General features: G+C 36.9%; 1 protein-coding gene across 1 annotated transcript in view; it reads right to left on the bottom strand.

Annotated features, from left to right (window-relative positions):
• The window catches only part of LOC122797794 (cubilin-like), a 2,156,354-nt gene that overhangs the window by 1,326,637 nt on the left and 810,936 nt on the right, over positions 1-18,781 (bottom strand). Inside the window, 1 exon segment of the mRNA XM_044066315.1 lies at positions 4,065-4,260. Coding sequence (XP_043922250.1) covers positions 4,065-4,260 — 196 coding nt within the window.

The following is an 18,781-nucleotide window of genomic DNA, read 5'->3' on the forward strand; positions in this document are numbered from 1 at the left end:
AGATTCCACTAACTGTATTGTTAAATAAAATGATAATCAAATTAAGGCCGTTGATTGATCAGTGACTACAGATATCTTCACCCTATATACAGCAATTCCAAATGAGTAAGGCTTAATTTGGTTTAAGGAATATTTGATTCAACAGTGATTTTATTAAGAAAGATCTAGAACGTATTTGATCCATCATGGAACTTGTTTTAAAAGACAATTACTTCATGCTTTTAAAAGAATATTTTCAACTAGTACAAGGTATAGCTATATGCCCCCCCCCCATTCCAATATAGTGTATTGACACTGGGAAGAGCCATTTTTGTAGGAAAGCATTTCTGAAAAAAATTTAAAAGACGTTTTTACATTTTATTGATGATATGTTAATGGTTTGGTCAGGTAAGATGGAAATGGAAATGATTTAAGGAGTATTTGAATAGAACCACCTTTTTAAAGTTTGCTTTTATTTCTAATCAAACTGTTGATATTTTTCTTGATATCCATCTAAGTAAGTTACTTCAAAATGAGAGAATTTATATATCCATGGCAAAGAAGGTACTAGTCAGTAATAGCTTACTACACTTTATGAGTAAGCATCCTGCCTACCAAAAAAAATGAATATAGTTAAGGGGCAAATTATAAGGGCCCGTAGGTTGTCAATCTTGGAAACAGATTTTAAGAAAGAATTAATAACATTAAAAGCAAAATTTATCGACAGGGGTTATCCAAAAAACTTGTTACAAGAATTTGAGAGCAAGTTTTCAATATGGAGGAGAGATTTATATGAGCCTATTACAGAGAGGTTATACACCGAAGAGAATTGTAACATGTCTGGTGATAATTGCAAGTTTACCACAGGCTTGATTTTAATTTATACACTTGATACACCAACAGTTAAAGATATAAATAATAACTGGAGTAGCCTTGCAGGTGACCCTGTAGTTAGCAGCACTGTGGGTGAGACACCTTTTTGTATTAATAAAAGGACTAGAAATCTGAAACATTATTTTGAGCAAAATAACGAAACCCAAGGAAGTACTGAAACGTAAGCTAACGATACTTTAATTTGTAGCAGGTGTAATCAGTATAAATTCTCATCTAACAGCTCCTCATTTTTGTATTAATACAGATAGGAGTTACCAGGCCCCAAAATATTGTAATTGTGAGACAAACAATTACAAACAATGTTGTTTATGTGGCTGAATGTTTCACCTGCCAATCTTTTTACATAGGACATAGTTGAAATCTAGAATTTATGAACTCTGACATGCAATTAAAAAGAGAAATGTTAAGAATTCATTATCTAAGCATACAACAAAATATAAAAATTATGAGATTTATTTTTCATATTATTGATACCATTAAAACCTGATATCAGAAGGGGAGAAGGGGGAGATGCAGAAAATCTTTTAGATGTAGAAGAATATGAATGGGAGGTTACGCTGGATTCAATGAATTCAGTCAGTTTTAATGAGCACATTAACTTGTGTGTGTTAAAAAAAAACAGACACTGAAAAGGAAGTGATTTTGTTTTATTATTTGTACTGGTTTATTCTACACAAAATAAATTAGGTAATTAGGACTGGTGAGACTACATCCATTAACAGCTCAGTCACCAGTGGGGTACCTCAGGATTGCAATGATCTTTGACTGACCAAGTTCACAGGTGACTGCAAATTGGGAGCTATTATAGATTCCCCCATGATGCAAACATCTTACAAGAGGGTTTAACACAAAAATGACTAGTGCAAAAGTCATGGATTAAAACTCAATGCCAAGAAATGCATTATAGTGCCTTTTTGGGAAAAGTGCCACCTGAGCAAATAAATCCTTAGATGAGACAACTCTAAGAATTGCAATTTGGCTTTTGCCCAACATGTGGCCAAGGTAGTAAGAAAATCATTTACCCAACTTATAAGTAAGGGCATTGCTCCTAGGTCCAAAAATGTCACAGTGCCACTTTATTTGGGCTTTATTAGATGCACCATTGAGTATACTGCCCCTTTGGCACATACTTGACCAGACATATGCAACAGTTGGAATGCCCACAAAGCTTCCTTTCCAGAAGAATCCAGGGCATAAACACATTGTTCTATATGGATCATCTTAAAGCCATATCTCTATACTCTTGTCTCCTGCAGGTTACTGAGAGGCAATCAATGTCAGGCATACAATGCATCCTTGGATTCAGCTCTAATGGATCTTTTGCACATATGCAAAAAGAACAGCATCAGCATCACTAGATCCAAGGATTTAAATTATGCTTGTGATGCAAATAAGACATGTTGGTGAGACAGATCCAGTGGATATAAAAAGTGTACACACCCCTGTTAAAATGAAGGTTTTTGTGATATAAAAAAAATGACATCACAATAAATCATTTTATTTCCCACCTTTAATGTGACCTATAACCTATACAATTCAATTGAAAAACAAACAAATCTGTTAGGGGAAAATATAAAAAATGTACAGTAAGCTGGTTGTATAAGTGTGCACACCCTTAAACTAATACTTTGTTGAAGCACCCTTTGATTTAATTACAGCATTCAGTCTTCTTGGGTACACACCTGCCATCAATTAATGAGACTGATTAACCCCAGTCATTAGCCTAGTATATACCTATGACCCTATGTATATTATACACAAATTTGCTCTGATTGATTATGTTTGATTGGGAAAAATGTTATGACATGGTAGAAATAATATTTATTTGAATAATTCATGGTTAAGCTAGATTTACTCTAGTTTTTTTTTCATCTTGGTTGTATTTTAATGAAATATTTTGTTTTCAGTCCTAATCCAATGAGGAACTGCACTATTATTTTATATTTAGTTGTAGTTTTATAGTTCTGACCCATGTTCCCTGTTCTTATTCCTTTCACAACTGTAAAGGGTTAGAAAACTACCTCAATATCTGAACTACTGACTTGTGAAGACTGTTGCAATGATTCTGAATCAGCACATGAATGGGACTTCATCTGTTCCAATATGATATGTTATCTCATTTGTGGATAATGAAATGCCATTTTACCCCAGTAATTTATGGGGTGTATGTTACAAAGGGGGCGGCCTCTGTGGTGCAGCGGTTAGCATTGTCACCTCACAGCAAGAGGTTCTCCAGTTCGATTTTTGGCTGGGGGCCTTCTGTGCAGAGTCCGCATGTCCTCCCTGCAGTCACGTGGGTTTCCTTTGGGTGCTTTGGTTCCCTCCCATATTCCAAAAGACATGCAGTAGGTGGATTGCACACTCTAAATTGGCCATAGGTGTGATTGTGTGTGTGAGCGAGTGGTGCGGATGAGCCAGCATGACAGGGCTAGCCACCTGGTGGTGTAAACATTGACTGGAGATGATTGTCACTGTTGAAAGTGACACCCCGACCCCATGTGCAAAATGACAAAAAGGGTTGAGAATGGCTGGATGGATGTTACAAAGGCTGGTAATATGGTAAACTGGGCAGTGCATATAATTCTATAAAATCAAGATGATGCACCCCTTTATATACTGATTGTACATGTTCCTGCTCTCAGTCTTTGCTTGACAATAAAGTGGCTTCAAAACTTTCTTTGCCTCTGTCAGGGTTTCTTCAAAGTGTATAAAAAAGTCATCTAACATCCTGGACTTCTGTAGTACAGAAGAATATGACCATTTCCTAACATACAATAATAATTTATCTTTGAAGATGAATTCCTTGGGTTACTTCACAATAGACTTAATAAGATGGCAAAAGTGTTGTATCTGAGTGCACAACTGACATGCTGTAATTTCAGAGCACAAGACACCGTCATCTGGAAAATATCAGCACTTTATCATCTATGGAGACATAACTGTCTCATGCAATAAAATAACTTCTTTTTCTGGACAAAGGAGAGACTGGAAACACTACAGCATACAAGCATAATTACACGTCCATACTTTATAGCAACAGCAAAGAGAGAAGGCTATAATGTATAATATCAAAGCTCTGCAAATGAGACACAGTTGCATGATTTTTAAAACTTTGGCTTCAAGAATCTCAGCTCATTCATGTTTAAATGCTCACTTGGGGAAAGTGATAAGTATAGTGTTCCAGTACAAACCTGGGGTAACTGTTGGCAGAGGAGCTGTAGAAATGTCCACTGCATACCAGTCCATAATGAATCCCTTTCCATTCAAGCTGGTACCTGATACAAACTGAATTGTCATGGTGTTGCCTGTAGAGGAGATAGGAGCAGGTGGCACAATGCCACAATATGTTCCCATGAGGCGGGCATGAATATCTGGGCCATCATAAAACTGCAAATAAAACAAAATAGTTATATATGTATTCGTTATTATGCTGTTAACCAAGTGTCTGACTTTGACTGGTAAACTGAGTGTTTCATGATAGACTGCAGCCGAGACCCCTCTACCTATATAAAATGGGTTTATCCTGTAAAGCAGGAATAAAAGCCATCTATACATTTATAAACCACACAGCAACTAGAAATATGCTACATTTGATCTTATTCTGAAGACCATTATGCAAAGAATATCACAAAATGAATTTCACACAAGATGTTACTGTTTCAGGATACAAATACTGTTTAGTTTACAACCAGCTTAGTTTCTTTGATTTCAGTGTTTTTTTACTGTTTTCTTCCCCTATCATTTAGTGCCTTAATGTCCTCTGCTGTGAAATAGGTCTGCTAGAATATATCATTTACTATGGCTGCTGAGAGTAAATGCAAGCCGTGCTTTCATAACACTGCCAGGGTTCAGTGTTTCATATTAGTACTAACAACAGCTGCAGTCCAGAAACTTGGAGGTGTGATAATATAAGCCAGATGCTTTCCCAATGGTAACGGCTTTTGGTTGACTCAATTTACATTCCAAGGAAAGGAGGGTGTGTGGAAGCTGTCTAATAGCTTAAGATGATTTCCACTACAGGATTTAAATGCAGCTGCTAGAAAGCTATACAGCAGCCTATATACATATGTGGCACATTCAGAGCCTGTCTAAACTACCAAAATGAAATTAATTTACAAACACAATATCTGAGCCTGCATCAGATGCTACCCACTGTACTGGTCACACAGGAATATTTATCTTCCCAAATATTTTGATATTTTGTTAAAAAAAAAAGTAATATAATCTCTTAAGTGACCTGGTTTCTAAGCATACAACAACCCTCATTTACCTCAGTTCAAAACTGTAATGCTCAGTTTACTAGTTCTTATGTATTCATTCTTCCTTTACTGAATCCTTTACTGAAAATTCATAGCCTCAACATTCATTTTCATGATTCTCAAAGTATTGAAGGTTCATAACCTCAAATTCTGTTTCTATGACTTTGAGGTCACTGAACCTCCATCATCAAAAATCAGATCCTCCACTTTTATAATAAGTATCCTAAGAAAAGGAAAGTGCTTGCTGTTGTACTTGCAGACCCTTCAACTTCATCTCATCTTACTATAATGGAGACAAGCCACACATAGGAGAATCCAATAGCACAGTTTTAAATTGGCCTTTCTTATACCGATTTCTGATGAAATGTGGGTGATTAGAAACATCATCACAGAAAATTGGAAAGTTGTTTTAGGCAACAGAGATTTGGTAAAAGATGGAGCAGAAAAGCTTGTATTTACTTTCAAGAATTCACATAACATTAAGCTGCTACTTGAACACTATTGTCCCTCTAAATCCCATCCTACAAAACGTCATCACAGGCACCTTTTGGTGAGGTACTTGCAACCAGTGTACATTTATGAGTAATTTGTCGTCTTTATTTTTTTTAAATACTGCAACTACACTGTTTTGGCAAGAGAGAGGTTTGATTTTAATTCCATCAATGTTGTTTATGCAGCCTGTTGTGATTCATGGGATTGTTTTTATATTGGTAAAACGATAAGGTACCTATCCAAAAGAGTGTATGAACATTTGTTAGCTATAAGGAAAAAGACTGTAACAACGCTTTAGCTAACACTCTGTTCTGACTTTAAGAAATTTACATTTTATGGGATTGATTCAGTTTGTAGTGACAAGTTTTCAGGTGATTTTAAAACTTTTTTGGAATGCCGTGAATCCACATGGCAAATAAGACTGAGAGGGGTTCATGCTCCGGGTTTAAACAAAAGTATTAAAATATTAAGTTCTTTTTAACAAGCACAGAAATTATATTGATATTACATATTGTTTCAGTTCAGAACACAGCTCTCAACCTTCCATGCCCAAAATGAGGAACACCAGCCCTCATAATGTGGAACAAATGGGCAAAATGTGTAACACATATTAACAGCTTACTAACAACTTCAACTAGGAAGGTCATAGGATGGTTAAAATATGCTGTTTTTACTTATTAAAAAGATATTTTAATGAATTAACATGATTCATTTCTATTTACCATGGATATCAGTTAAAAAATTCCTAACACAGAATGTGTCAGACCCTTTCAATGTGGAACTTCGAGGAACATGAACTTTTTAAGACCCCAGATAAGGTACATTCCCCGTAATGAGGTACATTTGAGAGGTACAGTTCAGAATTTGAGAAATTGTTTTATATATTTATCTATTGAGAATTATGTGCTTAATTTGTTATCATGGATCTTTTATTCCAATTTAAATTAATTCATTGGGGCAACACCCACTTTTCAACAAGTTATGATGTGTCAATTTGACCATGTGAGTTTTACAAAATACTTTTAAATGATTTGTTAAGTCAATTTAGTATTTTCTGAAGAAGTTCTTGTTCATATTAAAAAAGGAACAAAAATGCTAAAAAAAATATTAACTTGTCTGTAGTTTTACCTTGGCAAAGTTTGTTTTGTGGTTTCTAAGAATTAGTTGGTGTTGTTTCATCTGACCGCCAGTTTGGTTTACATATTATCTAGTTATTTGTTTAAGATCAAATTACCATTTTGTCTGGCTGACATATTGTATAACCATTGAGAAGAGGAGTGTGTGCTGAAGACCTTTTGTATTTTAACTTTTATTGTAAGTTTTATATTTTTGATGCCTGGAAATGGGGAGTGAAGGAAGCTCTCAGTATGTATGAAACCACCTTTGCAAGGAGAGCAGAGATTAAGAGAGTACTCAGGAAGATCCACGCCCATGATACCAGACTGACATCTGCCTACTGCTGCTCAGAATGTGGAAAGTACTGCTACTCCAGCATTAGATTGCCCAGCCATAGAAGATGCCTCTTGAATCAGTCCAACAGAGATGCAAATCCACAATCCTTTGGGATCGAAGGATGCCTTCTGTTTTTTTTATATATACATATTGTGTACAAATAGCTTAAAAAAATGCATTTCCAGAATTTCAGCTAAGACAAAAACTGTCCTGGCAAGAAATCTACAGGTGTTAGAAGGTGAAAAATTTCTCTTAGGCTAGGTGTTGATGAAATAATTACTTTCTAAATCACAGACATTTATAGTATGGGTCATTAACTCCTTCCCCATTCACACAGACAAGATTTTTTAGCTCTTTTTGGAGAGCCAAGCTCTGGAATATAATATGGATGCCAGCTTTCATCCTCAGACCAAGCTACGATCTGATTTTATAAAGTATTCCAAAGCATCATTGCAGCTAAATCTTTTTAAGTACATAGTCAGGTACATGTGAATTTCTGTCTGTGTACTTACATTTTTATATTGACTTGCCTATATAAATTGACTTGTACATTTCTTACCTTTTTAGACAGCATACAGACAGCTAAGTCTAATTACTGTAGCATTACATACCCTCCCCCATGTATAACAAAGAATCCACTTATGCAGTACTGATGAAAGCACAAGAAATCCAAAACATGACATGTCTACAGCTAATAGGGTTTAGCTTTTGATTTTTTATGCTGTCTGTATAAATTCTGACTGTTGGGCAACCCAAGCATTTCATATCATACTTTTATATGCATATATGTGTATATATATATATATATATATATATATATATATATATATATATATATATATATATATATATGTGTGTGTGTGTGTGTGTGTGTGTGTGTGTGTGTATACATATATATATATATATATATATATATATATATATATATATATATATATATATATATACATACACAGGGGATATTAAAAGGAATAAAATGTATGGATAACTGGAAAAAGGTGGGTTAAAAACAGAGACATATATCTGATATCATACTGCATATGACTAGTTGATATAATGGTTAAGGTCTTTGTCTCCCATGCACAAGGTACAAGGTTTGATTCTGACCTCTGGCCAATGCCTGCATGGAGTCTGCATGTTTTCCCTGTGTTTTTGTGAAGTTTTTTCTCCCTCCCAACATGCTGAAAGTTTCTACCTCAAACCCATCCTCAAACCCATCCAATAATGGCATTGTGGTCAGTGGCACAGACTCTAGATGGTGCCTGCAAGGGGAAGAGTTGTATAGACCAACAGTGTTGGGCATAGCCTGTGTTGTACAGCATCCTCAGCATAGGAGAACACAGACTACAGACTGCATGCCATGTTGTGGCTTGCCACTCGATGGTGTAAAAATTGGCTCTAAGTGATTTGGTTATGTTGACTTATGTCACCAAAAAGAAAATGGGCATGAATATTTGCTGGTGATAAGTGGGATGGGTGTAAGTGCCCCTATCATTCAATGTTTTCTCATAAAGCCAAAGCAGTCCTGGGTCCGTAAGCTGTTGGCCAGTGTCCAGGGGCCCAGCTCTGGGTACCTGGGATAGCTCTGTTGAGCTAAAACTTTGAGTAACACCAATCAACCTACCAAACATGAATGAAGATTTGCTACACTCAGTGGTAGGTTCACTGACAGGCCACAGTCTGGAAGTGGATGACATGATAGCAGGGAGAAGGCTGGGCATCCTGTATCCAGGAGACATGATGGAAGGGCTGTGCAGCAAAGCCACATGGCTTGGAATCCAGTCTCAGGAGGACAGACTGGAAATTATGTGAGAATTATGATATGGGAGAGGCTTTAAGAAGATAATGAGGGGATGTCATTAGAATTAGTGACAGACTTATGGCAATCTGACTTCAGTGAAAGGATAGGACACTGTTTATAATCTCAGCCTATGCCCCACAACAGGATTGTGACAGTGAGGAAAAGAGTGCATTCAGACAGCAGTTGCAGGGGCTACTTGATAAATCAGGACAACAGGAATTAGTGTTGATAATGGGGACATGAATGCACATGTTGGGATGGACAGACCACAATATCAGGACTGCCTGGGTCCACATGGGTGAAGCAATAGGAATAAAGTAGGAGAGGCCTTTCTAGACTTCTTTCTGTCAAATGTCTTGATGGTGGCCAACACATGGCTCAGTAAGAGAGACAATCACAACATTACATACAAGAGTGGACAATATGCAACTCAGGTAGACTTCCTCCTAGTAAGAAAAAAGCATTGGCATAGAATGAGCAATTGCAAAGTCATCCCCCATGAAAACAGTCAGCCCACAGCATAAACCACTGGTTATCACAATGTGATAAAACCAGTGGCAACCAGTGGTTGCCATAACGTGGTGCAATCAGTGGTCAGAGAAGGGTCCAAGGTCAACAAAGATAAGGCAGAAGACCTGGAAATTGACTGGAGAAAAGCACAAAAGTTCAAGGAAATACTTAGAGCTTTAGCACCTGAGGAAGAAGGGGAAAATGGCATTAAAGAAAAATGGCAGTGCCTCAAAGTGGCATGGCTGAGGGCTACAGAACCAATATGAGGCTGAGCCAGATGTAGAAATAAGACACATAAGGAAATCTGGTGGTGGAATGCAGAAATCCAGGAAGTCCTCAAAAGAAAGAATGAAAGCAGGAAAAAGTGGGAGATAGAAAAGATGGACCAAGCTAAAAAGGAATACTGGTTGGCTAACAAAGAGGCAAAGAGAACAGTCTCAATAGCAAAGAACAAGGCACCAGAGTCACTCTGCCAGCTTCTGAAAAAACACTCTGCAGAGGGCACAAAGAAGCTTTATCAGGTTTTAAGGCAAAGACAGAAAGATAAAGTAGATAGTCAAAAACCCTTCGTAAGGGATGCCAGCAACAACCTGTTCACTAGTCCACAGGACATCAAACGCAGATGGATGGAGTTTTTCCAACAGCTTCTGAATAAAGAAAACCCCACAGAAACTGTACTGCCTGAGACACAGTCTACAATGAATGAAGAGGAGGAACCCACTACAGAAGAAGTAAGAACAGTCCTAATGAAAATTAAGTCAGGGAAAGCAGCAGGCTCAAATGAGGTCACAGCAGATGTGATCAAGATGTTGGGTGAGATACGAGAAATGTCTCCTGGGGGTATACATAGCAGTATGGAGAGAAAGGCATACACCAGATGACTGGAGAATAAGCATACTAGTGCCAGTGTACAAAAACAAAGGGGACATCTCCAACTGTGGGCAGTACAGAGACATCAAACCCCTATCACATTCCATGAAAGATCTGGAGAAGGCGATTGATAAATGTATACACAGAGTAGTAGAAAGCAAGATGGAAGATGAGCAGTTTGGATTCAGATCAGGATGCAGCACAACTTACCCAATATTTGCAGTGAGACAGATAGTTGGAAAGAAGCTAGAGATACATTCCTAGACTTGGACAAAGTATACAATAAGGTGTCAAGAGACCTGATTTGGGCAGTCCTGTGGTGGTTCAATGTCCCAGAAACAGTAGTAGAATTAGTGCAGGCTATGTACAAGGATGCAGTGACTCAAGTACAAACAGTGCTTGATCTCACAGAGGAGTTCCCAGTAGGAGCTGGTATGCATCAGGGTTCAGCTCTAAGCACAATGCTGGTCATACTAGTGATGGACTACAATCGAAAACAGGTCATAGGAGACAAATCAGCAAATTTTCTGTATGCAGACAATGTGGCATTAGAGGCAGACTCTGAGAAAGAACTTCAGTAAAATATAGAGGAATGGAATGCAAAACTGAAAGCACATGGGATGAAACTGAATCCCGATACAACAGTTGTAAGTTGTACTGACTGCAAACTGGAGAGATCAGATGAAACTGAGAAATCAGATAGGAGAGGAAATCGTGGAACAGCTTAATGTATTTGGGAGGCAGGACTGAGGAGGATAGAAGTTTGAAGAAGTCAGTGCTAGAACTGAAGGTCAGCAGACAGCTGGCACAGAGTATCAGGCATAGTAAATGACAGAAGAATACAAAAGAAGCTGAAAAGCAATCTGTAAAAAATTGCTGAGACCAGTACTACTGTGTGTTACAGAAACCTTGATAGTAAAGGCAGAACAGTTGAGGAAGCTAAAGGTGATTTAGATGATTAGCCTGAGTAGTATATACACTGTGTGACAGATCAAGAAAAGAGGGCATCAGAGCAGAAGCCTAAGTAGCTATAATTGTAGAGAAGGTCAAACACAACAGAATATGGTGGCTCAGGCAAATGTGCAGGAAAGCAGAAAACAAACTGCCGAAGAAGATTTGGGACAGACAGCAAGAAGTCAAGAGGAAATGCTGGCATCCAGCAAAGAGGAGGGTGGATTGCATGACAGAAGACCTGTGACAGTCAGGTATGACTGTTGAAGAAGATAGTAGAGTAACACTGAACTGAGACAGATGGTGACAGTTGACAAGGACACCCTGACTGCATGTAGAAAATGGGAAAAAGGGGGTTGACTATACTGGATTTTACATGATCTACGTCTGCTTATAAAAAACTCCAGCTGTATGAATACACAGTTATAAGTTTTCTACTTTAACTATTATTTAAAATAAATATATTTATTTATTTATTGTATTTACCATTTGTTTGCCAGGATAGTACAACTGGACAACAAGTGTCCTGGGGAGGAAAACTCTATAAGTTTATAGAGAGAAGAGCATTTTACAAAAGAGACATGGTAGACTTTACAACTGTTAGTATACAATAAGAGGATATTCCCCCTTTTGGTTGAAACTACAAGTGCACAAAATATACAATGAGAGTAGATAAGAACCTAGTAGAGCATTGCAAGATATTTCACAATTGAATAAGAGTATATAAATGTTTAAGTTTTCCATATATACATTCAAGCAAATATACATGTAAGAATATACATACATATATATGCATACACATACATGCACACATATACATACACATATATGTATACATATATATATATATATATATATATATATATATATATATATATATATATATATATATATATATATATATATATATATATATATATATATATATATATATATATATATGGATCTAGGACTTATGCACGAATGTGCAAAGTCCCAAATCCATAACCACCGAACATATATTAACGAAAGCGCTTTCACCAAAAAAGCGCTTTTGTTAATATATGTTAAAAAAAAAAAAGAAAAGTAAGAAATCTACATTTATGCAGGGAGGGCTTTACCCCCGTGCACCCCCCACATACCCCCTACTCTAATATTCTCACTCCGAGACTGCACTACAGTGAGGAAAAGGGAATGTTCCCTTATGCACACCATAGTGCGGTCTCGCAAACAGGCATACTTACGTGAAAGTGCTTCTTCAGTGAAAAGCACTTTCGCAAAAGTATATCAAACGAAAATTAGTTTTGGTGATTTTTGTCTTCGGGGATCTGTACGGATCCTATATATATATATATATATATATATATATGTGTGTGTGTGTGTGTGTGTGTGTGTGTGTGTGTATATACATATACACATGCACATATATATATATATATATATATATATATATATATATATATATATATATATATATATATATATATATATATATATATATATATATTTATGCATACATGCACACACACACACACACACACACACACATATACACACACGTACATACACTCATATATGGGTTATTGCTCACACATGGATAGGTATAGTTAGCTGGTGTTGTTTGTGTTGTTCAGGACAAATAGGGTGTAGAAATATTAAGTGGACAAGGCTTCAGGGGGTCAATTACAGCTGCATAGATGGTTGGTGAAGAGGTATGTTTTAAGTAGGTTTTTGAAGGAGGGTGTAGATATTAATATATAACATCTGAAGAATCATTAGAAAAAACATTTCATTCAGTAGCTGGTGGGCAACAGTAACACACAATGTACAGTCCACACTGTGTACATATTTAGATTTCATCAGTAACTGGCCTTCTGTTTCCCTAACTATACTTCTGCCATAATATCTAACTGATACAAATGTACAAATGGCCATTTGTATCCTGATGATTCCACATTCTGAGTATCTTTCAGTTGCCATCTCCTGAGTAACTTACTTTTTTACTTTTCCAGAAGTCCCTACTTGTTCCTTGTCTTGCTCTAGCTTTTATGTTTACCATGTTACAAACCAAAGCATAAAAAAGTCACACAGACAAACTATTTAATTAAAACTGCAAGAAAGTCTCAGCCAAGCTAGTGTCTTTACTGTGTAATACCTTAAATATTCTGTAGTGGCCTATGTGATATATTCAGATGACAGCTTAAGGATGTTACAATGTCACCCTCCAATCCTGTGAATATTTTCTTGTTAGTATACTAACTACTGTAACATACATGTAGTATTCTGTATGGCCTTTGCCCATGAGAATGCCAATCACTGTATCACATACACACGTCTCGTCTGGATAGCTATATAACTTACAGGCTTTGGTAGTCCTATTTTCCCCTGTTCTAGTGGAAACATTTTCATTTTTCACCTTATTCTGGGTCATTTGTCAACCAAAGGAAATCCCTAATTTGCAAGTTAATTTTCTCCCTGATACTCGTCTCTGATTTTGACCTGTGTGCAGCACCACTGGGACCAAGAACATCTTCAAAACCTGCACTTTACAATCCATATCCATAAACATCAGTTTCTACTGTTGAATTTTACTAATGGGAGATCAACCCACATAGCGTTTGCTGCTTGATTTGCATCTTTTTCCAGCCATAATCCTAGATATTTCATTCTCTGATTTCCCCAAAGGAATGGATATGTTTGTACAAGATCATGTGATGGAATGTAGTTATGATGATTTGCTTTAGTGTTTTATTTCTTTGATATCCCTCTAATGCTTTATATTACCACAAAATATTAAATACCTCACAAATATAACTTCTTGGGTCACTGATACATATCAGTAAACAATACAAATTTTTCTGTCTTACAGACCAATTGTATCCATGTATTTGTGACTCCATAATTTTAATTGCCAGTGGTTCAATATCTAGCCTGCATAAAAGGGACAAAGGAGACATCCCTATCTTGTCCTCCTCATTGGCTTCTGTCTTGCAAACATCATCTCCATTACTTTAACATTTACTTCTGAGCTCACATATATAGTCACAACCAAATTTGTCCATTGTGCCAGCAATCCAAAAATACTCAGCAGTTTCCACAGAAAAATCCCAGCTGACCCTGTCAAATGCCTTTGCCGTATCTAGGCCAATCTTCATTAAGCTTTCTTTTGTTACACTTGTTTATGAATCACTGTTGGTCTCTTTATATTGTCAGACATCTGTCTCCTATGAACTCACACTGGTCAAAACCTACTATGTCTGACAGTTTCCATGCTATTCTTCTTATGATTATAAACATAAACAGTTTGTAATCATGATTTAGTATGGACCTGTGATTATAAGAAACAGGGTCAGCTATGTCCTTGTTTTCTTTTGGTAAAATAACTGTCACTGCTTGTTTCTAGGATTTGAATATACCCCCTCCAAAATATAGTAATATCCATTTAAAATAATGGTACTTATGTATTATCATAATCAGATTTTATTAGTCACATAAATCGTAATGTTTGTGCAAAACGAAGTGTGGTAACCTAAGAAGGTGTATATAAAGTCTTCTGTACTATTCTGTCCGGTTGTTTTTCACATAGGAAGAGGAATAACGTGAAAATTCCACTTCCCAGGTAACGTCCTTTCCCGACTTATAAACAAGACTGCTACTTCTCAATCATCAATACTGTTCAAACTCATGAAACTCACCACGATACCAACAAGACAACCGGGCCATTTGAAATCTGTTTACATGTACACACACTGTAATTTGTGATTGTTAAATTTGGGAGATCTGTGTGTGAATCATTCAGCATTTATGTCATCTCTTGGTAGTACTGTAAGTGACTGCTGTGAGTAAACAACTTCAAATGAACAGGACTGTTTGTGTGAAGTGGGATAACGTTTAACACCCTTGGCACAGGACTCCTGCTGGGGAGAAAGGCAGCAGTCCCTGAGGAATCAGTGTCCCCTTACTCACTGTTTGTTGCAGGCACCTTTGGCTTTGATGCTTAATGGCCCTGAACAGTCAGATGGAATATTCCTGAGTAACTTCCCTTTGCTGAGGTTATAATCAGCAAGAAAGGATTTCTGAGGCAGTGTAGGATGGTGGAGTTCATCGAAAAAATGACACATGCCACCCAGGAGTAGAAAATGTGACGTTTATTCCTGTCCCTGCCTCAAACCCTCAGTGAGACATTACTACTTACTTGCATACACATCCCTTTCAAGCTTAAGAAACCTCTTTTCGCACAAACATAACAATTTCTGCCACTTCTGAAATCTGGTTGTGATAATACGTAAGTACCAAAATTAACTTTGCCCTAATTCCCATATCTAGTGAGATTCCATTCAGTCCTGGGGGTTTTCCACTGGTTAGCTGTTGTAATGTCCGCTTTACTTATTCAGTTATATGCACCACTAATTCTTTTCTGTCTTGCTCACCTATCCTTGGGAATTCCAGTTACCTTGGGTGCTCTACCCTCTCTAGGGAAGCATCTGGTTGTTCTTCTGTCTCTTCTGTTCACTGTTCTCCTTCATAAAGTTCTGCATACTACTTTCTCAACATTTCCAGTATTTTATCTGGTTCTGTATCTATTGTTTTTCTACTCATATTTATAAGCTTTACTATATTTCACTCAATCTCTGTACCAGTAGCTTAGCATTCCTAGAGTTATCATTAAAACATAATTGTGCTAATGTTATTTTCTTAGATTGATTGAGAGTTTCATTATGCTCACCTATTTCCCACTTTGCTTACTGCAGCTGTTCCCCTTCCTGTTCAGTTAGCTAACTTTATTTGGTTTGGTATTCATTAATACTCTCTTGTCCTGGGGCATATCTTCTCCTGATTTCTTCAAAATTCTACCCTCATTTTATTCATCACTAAATGTTGTATTATAGATTTTATTGTTTCTCACATCAACCCTTGGTCATCAATTCCATTTTTAAATAGCTCAACTGACTGTTGAATCAGGGCTAAATGTTGTATTCTAGATTTTATTGTTTCTCACATCAACCCTTGGTCATCAATTCCATTTTTAAATAGCTCAACTGACTGTTGAATCAGGGCCTCAGCCCATTCACTAAATCTCTTTTTACATTAAATATATGGGGAAGTTCCATTGTCTGACCTTGTCATTATCTGCTGCTTTTCTTGAGAAAAAAAATAAGGGATGGGTCATGAAATCATTCAACAAGTATGTATGTGCAACTGAAAAATATAATCTATCCAGCTTTGTACAAGTATTGTATTTCTGTGAAAAAAACATATATACATTCAATACATGTTTCCCGGTTGACATCTTGCAACCCCCAAAACCTCAAATATTTCTTTAAACACATTGCTTCCTTCTATATTCTAAACATTCTTGGTCCCATGGAGACATCATTTATTTCATATACCAAATTCCAGACCCCCTATTGCCAATACTCCGTGAAGTTGTGTTATCACTTTTCCCAAAACTGCTTTCAGTTCTTTTATTTCATAGGTTCATAGGTTTATACTAGGCTATCTGCCCTAAGGCATTTATAAGCCTAGCCCAAATTTTTGTGGCTTATGCCACCCCTTATATGAAAAAATACTGTGCCCATTAGTTTGTTGTGCCTCTGTCCAGCAGTGACACAGAGATGATTCCCGGGATAAACCTACGAATCATCTCTGTGTCACTGCTGGACAGAGGCACAACAAACTAATGGGCACAGTATTTTTTCATATAAGGGGTGGCGTAAGCCACAAAAATTTGGGCTAGGATTATAAATGTCTTAGGGCAGATAACCTAGTATAAACCTATGAACCTATGAAATAAAAGAACTGAAAGCAGTTTTGGGAAAAGTGATATTTCAACTTTGGATGAATATAAACATTCACCTCAGTTGTCCTTTTGCTTGCCCAATAACCTCTCAGTATCACAAATCCGCATCACGGGTTGGAAAAGTTCTCTTCACAGGAAACTCGCTCCCTTTTGACTTAAAGTTAACACCCTTCCTCTTCTTATCCCTCTTATTTGTGCACTTTATCCTGTCACAGCATCCTTTATCAACTCTTGTTCAGTATAGCACGTCCCATGTAAAATTCATGCAATGCATTTTAGTCTTCGTATAATGTGCCCTCTGACAGCTACAGCTGTTGCTCAGTCCTCTGCAGGGCAGCAAATGGATGCTCCTCTGCATTTTAACCATTCTTTTCTGAGAAAAGTGAAAAGGGTTTGAGCGGGGATCTTGTATATTGGGAAAAGTTCTTTTTTTTTTTTTGAAGACTTTGTGTGGTTTTGGAATAATTTTGTGACAGCTTCACTAGTCTCTTGGCAAGTTTTCTGCAGTTTGTTCAGTTCTTCCAGGATTAGTTATGCTGCTAAATAAATTTTAAGACCCATGGGATAAAAGCCTGTAAACACTGCAGGGTATAACAACTTAAATGCAATGCCCATATGCTTACACTTTTTAATAGCAAGGTTATACATGCTTCTCTGCTGACTTGATACAGCTCAGGAGAATAGTAATTGTCCACAAATATCCTTTCAGTTCCTGTCTTTAAAGCAATGCTTCTTTTCCACAACATGGACAGAATCTGTTCCTTCTGTTGAAAAAAAAACATAAAAGTTAATAAGCATGGGCTGGGTTATTTTCTTCAGGAAGGAGTTCAGGGCGTAAACTCTGCATGCTTTCCTGTTGATGATGTCTTACACTGTAGTGCCAGTCCATTTACTCAAACAATTTGGCATGCAAGCTTTTCAACTGCCACCCTACACTTTCTTCAGCAGCAACATTTATTTTAAATTGTCCCTTAAGAACTATCCTCTAGCTGAACCAACTTCATTAAAATCTCATTTTGGCCTATCTCATGTTTCACTAGCTTTTTTCTTAAATTACTGTCTCTCCTTTCTGAACTTGCATATTTTCAATGGTACGTTTGGACAAGGTTTCCTCCATTTCATGCACTTTTTAAATATTTACTTTAACAGAATCCAGAATGCTTTATGTCAATCTTTTTTTCTAAAGCTGCTGAGGCCATTCTGCCTGCTATTTCACCTCTTTCAGACATGTACCCTGATAGTACTATGCAGTCTAGGGATATCCATGTTCCTCTTGGGTGTGGTAAATTTGTTTATTTCTTTTTTAGAGGTTTCTGCTTTAATCTCTTCCCTATCATCATATACCTTATTTTCTTTGGTCAGCTGGGGTCATCTTCCACTATTTGTGCAAAATAAAGAGTTCCCATTTTGGAATTCTATTTTCTTTAGTCCCTTAGCACTCAACAATGCCAGAAGTCTCAACCATTGACAGACTTGTTTTGAGAAAGAATAGACAACAGCTATATTTCGTACCAATAATATGGAGAAGTACTGGATAAATGCTTGGGAGGGTGGCTTAATGGCTATGGTGTTTGCCTTATAAACACAAGGTGGTGGGTTGAGTTCTCTAAGGGATAATTGGCTGCTGCAAGGGCAGGGCAGTTAAAAAATACTAAACTATGAACTAAATCCAGTTTAGAGCAAAGTTAGATATATGTGAGTTCTTTGAGAATTGCTGCAGTGTTTAGATGATCCAAGCTTCTATTTTTACCTTTATATAACCAATAGTTCATTCATTAGTCAAGAAATAGTAGG

The sequence above is a fragment of the Protopterus annectens genome, chromosome 3.part1 (genome assembly GCF_019279795.1).
Source record: "Protopterus annectens isolate FY-2018-M chromosome 3.part1, PAN1.0, whole genome shotgun sequence".
In the NCBI taxonomy this organism is placed as follows: Eukaryota; Metazoa; Chordata; order Ceratodontiformes; family Protopteridae; genus Protopterus; species Protopterus annectens.